At 40.4% G+C, this 6,633-nt stretch overlaps 1 protein-coding gene across 8 annotated transcripts in view; it reads left to right on the top strand.

Moving 5' to 3' along the window:
• The first annotated feature begins 2,000 nt into the window (after nt 1-2,000).
• The window catches only part of ZMYM4 (zinc finger MYM-type containing 4), a 171,128-nt gene continuing 166,495 nt past the window's right edge, over nt 2,001-6,633 (top strand). For 2 of the 8 annotated variants that reach the window (XM_082415281.1, XM_082415279.1), the window contains exon 1: nt 2,004-2,464. Coding sequence is in view for 3 of the 8 variants with exons in the window: in XM_082415275.1 (XP_082271401.1) it covers nt 2,426-2,473 (48 nt within the window). In the remaining 5 variants the exon portion in view is untranslated. Of the gene's footprint in view, nt 2,474-2,632; nt 2,678-6,633 lie in introns of those variants that run through there. The other 6 variants (XM_082415274.1, XM_082415275.1, XM_082415276.1 and 3 more) reach the window with 6 other exon arrangements.

Raw genomic sequence — 6,633 nt, 5'->3', positions numbered from 1 at the left:
CAACCTCCTGTTTATGATATATTTGCATAATCTAGAAAGAAAAAGGCTTTGAATTCTGACTTGGCTTCTCTGCTGAATGACATTGGACTGTCACTTAAAAAAAACACTTAACCTTGCAGTGCTCACTAAGTGGTGGTTTTCTCTTCTCTCCTTCCCCCACATGGATGATTGCTCTGAACATTCATGGTATGCTTGTATATTATCTGGAATGCATAAATCCTGCGTACTGTTCAAGACCCAACACACTCCCAATACCTCTAGAAACAGTGTGATATAGGAGACAGCCCTAGGCTGTCTATTCCAGTCCTAATGTTGCTCCTAATCCTTTGTGTGATCTCAAGCAAGTCATATCTTATCTCTGGGCCTCAGTGGCTCCGTCTTTAAAATGTGGAGGAAATCAATGGCTTTAAACTGTATTCTGAGAAACAGAACATTTCTCTAACAGTGGGGGCATGAAAGAAGGAGAACAATGAGTGCAAGGGGGAAGCTGGGTGAACAGGCGTATGGCTTCTCCATTTCCACTTCAAATTTAGCAACTCCATTTTAAGCCGCCAGATTTTATTAGAAGGAAATGACTAGACCTTGTATGTACCCTAATTCCCTGGAACTATCTTTTCTTGGCTTCTCTTTTTAAATCCTTCTTGTTCTTAACATGGAACTGAAGGGTCTGACGCGTCTTTTAAATTCTGGCTAAGATAACACTTATTATTATTATTTTTTGGCTTTCTCTCCTCTTTCCTACCCAAAAGTGAAATTAAAGGTGAAAAAGAGTAAGCAAAGACCAGCATGGAAACTTCTAGCAATTTCACAGAGAGTTTTCAGCAAAATGTGATGGATTAGGAAACTTAGTTTCAAAACATCTACCAAGTAACATATAAAAGTTAAAGTGACACACAAAAGTTATATCTCATTATCCTGTAATTTTATGAGTTGCTCATTTGCATTTGAATATCTCTCATCATGGGGAATGCCTTTCAGGAAGCAAATTCTTTGTATTTCTTTCTTATATGATTGCCCCTAAGCTATCATTATAACTCCATTAGGGCAATTTTTCTCCATCTGAGGGTGGGGCACTGGAATGGATGAAGAGGAATGGATCAGGCCCTCATTTTCTTCAGCCATCTTCAGCTCTGGTTTCAGGGCAAGATAGACCCAAATCTCCTTCCCAATTTTCTGCTTAGAGAATAAGATGCTCATTCTTTGAGTCAGATTCTCAAAGTTCCTTCGGTGGAGGTGAATGAGGACACACAATATTTGCAAACCATCACACATCTTCAGAGGATAATTACAGTATTCTTGAAATATCATGAACTTTCATTTTTAATCTTCTAGATTAAAATGAATTTATTTCTTGTTTCGAAGACAGCTTGGTGCATTGAAAACCCTGGAGGGTTGTGACTCAAGTCTTGATTCTAATTTCACACCAACCTCTACATGCTTTGGGGCAAATCACTTCCCCTGACCAGGCTGCAATTTTACCATTGGGAACATCACAGTAGATGGTTCCTGAGATCCTTCTCGATTTAGATATTCAAAGGACAAATTACTACCGGGGAAATTATCTCCAGTTGTTTGTTCAGTCTTCAAAATCACCAAAGGATTTGGCTTTGACATTAGGCTATCAAAGTTGGCCCTTAATATTCTATGTCCTGTGCTTCAGATCGGGCCATCTAAAGGCAGGTAAGCTGGATCTTCTTGAGATGACTGGCTTGTTCCCTCATTGCTTGGGATTCTTCACATTCAGAGGTCCACTGTGAACTTCAGCTCACCACCATCTTCCCCTTACAATGGTATCTCTGCAGTCATGAGTAAGATGGTGATCTGGACCCCTCACTGACATTTCACCCAATACTCCAGATAGCCGTTTTACTAATTTCTTTCATTCCTCCTTCATCACTGCGTCATGGTCCCTTTAAGGAAGCGGCCATAGTTGAGTAGTGGGAGCAGCTGCTGGCTGCAAAAAGACTTGCAGGATTTGGCCTACCCTGGGCCACTCAACGCGCACGCTCGGGACCGGGGGCTTGGTGGGAAAGGAAGGAGGGGCTTAGGGTGCGCCTGCGCATCAAGGGCGCGCGCAAGGGGCTGGTTTTGGTGATCCCTTTAAGAAACCGCAGGCGGAGGAATTTCTCTGAGAGAAAATAATCCTACTCACGGGGCCCCTTGGAGGCCATTAACCCCCCGAGTCCCGGTCCCCCCCCCCCTTTCCCGGGCAGGCCCTACCGCCTACGCGCGCACCCGTGAGATCTCAAGATCTCCGACCCGGCGCGCGGCATCCGCCCCCTCCCCACTCTAAGCGCCAGGCTCGGCCAGGTCCGGGGAAGCTGCCGCGAGGCGGCCGTGCCTGCAGTGTGGGCGGGGGCCGGGGGCCCGAGAGGTTCCGCCGCCACAGCGCTGGGAGCCGCAGTGGTTCCGAGCGGGGCCCAACATGGCGGAGAGAGAGGTGGAGTCCAGCCCCCGAAAGAGGGTAGGTGAGGTGAGGCAGAACTCGGGCGTCGGGCGGCGGGCGTCGGGCGGCGGGCGGCGGGGGGCGGGGCGGGGTCCGCGTCCCGGGGCCGGGGCCGGGAATGGGCCATGCGTAGGCTCGTGGAGGGGTCGCCGAGGCCCGGTTGGGGAAAGGTTGCGGGCAGGACTGAGGCAACCTTGGGTCTGGAGCGCGCTTAGAGTGGTCCTGCGGCAGGTGGGACAAAGATTTGCTGCTGGTTGGGAGGGGGAGGGGCGGGGGCTGTTGTTTGTGTTTTTTTATTTTTCCAACACTGGGGGTGGGTTATTTGGACCAGGGGAGGGAAGGTGTCAGAGACTTAAGTGCATCTTTGGTGAACCAGAGTCTGGAAGTTTAACAGGAGAGAGGTCAGGTGGGGGTGGTGGTGGCGGGAATGAGTGGTGGAGGGGTCTTCGGTGATACCATCGCGAATTCATTTTCCTACCTCCTTTCCCCTCCCCCCCAACCGTTATCAAGACCAAGGTGGAGGTGGTGCTCTTACCTGAGAAGAAGTGGGGTCGTTGGCATGCCCTGATGTATGAGAAAGATTTTGGCAACTATCAATGTCATTTTCTAGTCTAGCCCCTTTACCAACATTTAAGAACGTGGAAGAGTGTGACAAGTTTTGTCATATCAAGGATGTACCCAAACAACCTGCAGAGGCGAAGCCAATTCCACGTAGTTGTTGAGTGCCTTTTAAAGTTTGTCTTGAAACTTTTCTTATTTAATTGAGTGATTTTTTTTTCAGATGGAGAATAATACAGTACTGTCGATTGAGCAGTATTTTTAGATTTTTTTCTTTTACCGCCCGCCGCCCTCCCGCTTAGCGTGTTAAGCAGTAAGTTTACTACCAGGAATCTTCCTTTTGGTGAACGGTATCAGAATGAAGTTAGTGTTAAGCCAACTGCTTAAAAAATTACTGCGTAATCTTTATTGAGAATGCCCTTTCGATTTATCATAAAGTTAGCAATCTCATATAGATAATACAACTAACATTTTGAGTGCTTACCATGTGCCTAGCACTGTGCTTTATAGGAAGAATTAAACCTCACATTTACTATGTGAAACCCATTTTGCAGATGAGGAAATGTAGGCGTAGAGGGATTAAATAGTTAAGATCAGATAGCTAGTTAAGAGGTTGAGTTGGGATTTGAATCCATGTTTGTCCAAACTACGGTGCTTGTTTTGGATGCCACATAGGAGTTTTTAAAATCTATGTTTCTCTCCTTAAAAGCTTAAAGGGTAAATAACGAGGGAAGTGTCAAGCAGTATTTTTTCCACAATTTATTAGGAAAATATTTTCAACTACATAGCTGAAAAAATTTACAGGGAGTGTCCATAGTATCCACCATCTAGATTCTACCATTAACATTTTGCTATACTTGTTTTATCACATATTTATCCACATTTATCTCTTTATTCATCAGTTCTTATTTTCATGCATTTCACTGTAGTATTGAGCAATTAAAATTTATTGTTGACAGTCTTAGGTTTATAAAATTTTAGATCTCCCTCATGCAATAATTAGATCTTCCTCATACATAGGACAAATTAAGCTGTGTGATAGTATGTCCAAATAGTTCACTTAGTATAAATGTTGGTTATGGAATGCACGTGTTTTGAAATTTTAAATTGTTCTTCATGCTGTGAGCCAGTTTTAAACTGGATCCTCATTATGCTTGAGTGAAGGCGTATGGCATGTGGTCCACCTATTAAAATATAAAGAATAAATTATTTTAGATGTGTAATGTTTATTCAAGGAGGTCTCTGAATCCAGTTACTACTAATGCTGTTGTCATTCACAGTATAACGTAGAATGTTTTAGAAAACATCTATGTGCTTTGGTAACAAATTCAACTAGATATTAAATACTTCTTTCTCTTCTAATACACTTAAAAGGTGCCACAATGGTAGCAGTCTAAACTTTATTATTTTTTAACAGTATGTAATATACAGAGCACTCGTACAGGTTTCCCCCATTATTTTATCAGTTTTATTGTGGAGGAAGGTTACAGTCAGTGTCTTTTAGGCTCCATAATCCATTTTGGTTTTGATAGTTTGGTTAGAATGTTCAGTAGAGTTGTCTTAAATGGTACACATGGTGCATGTGCTTTTTTTCCTTCATTTTTTGTCTGTGCCTGTGCTTAAACTCCACATGGATTCCATATGTGTACTCCAAGCAGATTAGTGGGGACTGTGTACAAAAGTACAGTATCTTATAAAATAGTTTGCCTTGAGGTAGTTAAACAAACTACGTAGGTCTAGATAATAAGTTTAGATTATTTAATCTGAAATTTCATTGATGACATGGTATTGTATTTATGATGCTTACTGCCTTTGACTTTTATAATCAATCATAAGTCACAAAAAATTATTGAGTACCTGTGCTAGTTCATGAACTATATGCTAGGCATTGTGCTGTGGTATATGGTATTTATTTATGATCATTTAGAATTACATATTCTGACTCTTCTGCTATATTGTGAACTCCATAAGGGTAGGGCCATTATATGCTTTTTGCATCTCCAACACCTATGACCTTCACATAATAGTAACTCAAAAATTGATTTTTGGTAAGAAAAGTTTATCTGTTGCATTAGAGACTCTATGGCTTGGGTACCAAGTTATCTGGTTTGTAATTCTGGGACCTTCAGTTATCTTTCATATCACCCTTTACACCCTAAGTTCTCTTCTGTGAATCCAGATTTAAGGATTTTGTGATTGTTCTGGATTACGATTAGATGGGAGAGTGTGTTTTTAAAACCATTGAGTTAACAACCTTAAATTCTTTGTAGGTCTGCCTGGTGTCTTATGTTTGTGGGCACTTAGGACAATATGTATTAATTAGGTAAGATTGATTTGATTGTATTCAGACTATATCTGAATGCCAGTCTCTCAATTTGTGAACATGGGGAAGCTGAATATGTGGGTGGGTGAGCACTACATCCATCTATCATCTCTGCCTTAGAAAGAACCAAGTTCAAATGAAGGCCAGTATTTTTTTTTTTTTTTAAGGCACTGAGGTTTTTTTTTTTTTTTTTTTTTTGATGTGGACCATTTTTAAAGTCTTTATTGAATTTTGTTACAATATTGCTTCTGTTTTATGTTGTTTTGGTTTTTTGGCTGTGAGGTATGTGGGATCTTAGCTCCCTGACCGGGGATCAAACCCGCACCCCCTGCATTGGAAGGCGAAGTCTTAACCACTGGACCGCCAGGGAAGTCTCTGAAAGCCAGTATTATACACACACACTCACACTCTCTTACTTTAAAGTCAGGATACTTTTGAGATATTATTTATGAGTTTTTTTAAAGACTGTAAAATTTTTATTTTCTGAAATAAGTTTTAAAATTCATTATGTAGGCTTGTAAGTAGAGGGGTTATTTTATGCATGGTTATTATAATAAACTGTTAGAAGCATGAGATCTAACTAAATCTGGTGGCCAAATTTTTTTGTGAAATCCCTTTATCTTTTCAAAGGTTACATACAAAATAATAACTTTTGTAAATGTATGTGTTATTACCTGGTATAGTAAGTTGTGTCCATTTTCATACTTAAACTTTTCTGTATATTAAATTTGAGGTATATGTGTTTGGCATGCGTAATAGAGAGAGAAAGCATATGTATAAGTAGCATGCTTCCATTTTTGTAAAAACAAAGTGATCTTTCTTCCTCACATATGTGTCTATACTTGTATATGTATGAGCTTGGAGAAACTTGTGGAGGACACATGTCAGGCTGTTACCATTGATTACCTTCAGCAGGTGGGGATGAGAAAGGAAAGGGAGACTAAGGGGGAGAATTTTGCAAAATGGAAAAATACTCGGGGTATAATATTAAGTGAAAATGTAATCTATTTTGTTATTGTAAGTATCTAAAAATTGAACATGCATGTAGATAGGAATAGAAAATAACATGAACAAATGAAAACATTGATTTTACTACTGATGGAATTATGGAGAAGTTTTGTTTTGGATTTCCATTATTTTAATATTTTATAATAAAATAATTGCAAAAGGTTTATCCCTCTTAATTCCTTAATGAACTTTTTTTTTTTTTTTTAATTTTTTTTTTTTTTTATTTTTAGATTTATTTATTTATGGCTGTGTTGGGTCTTCATTTCTGTGCGAGGGCTTTCTCTAGTTGTGGCAAGTG

Source organism: Balaenoptera physalus (genome assembly GCF_965194825.1).
Source record: "Balaenoptera physalus genome assembly, chromosome: 1".
Lineage (NCBI taxonomy): Eukaryota > Metazoa > Chordata > Mammalia > Artiodactyla > Balaenopteridae > Balaenoptera > Balaenoptera physalus.
This window is presented reverse-complemented; position numbering and strand designations above follow the sequence as displayed.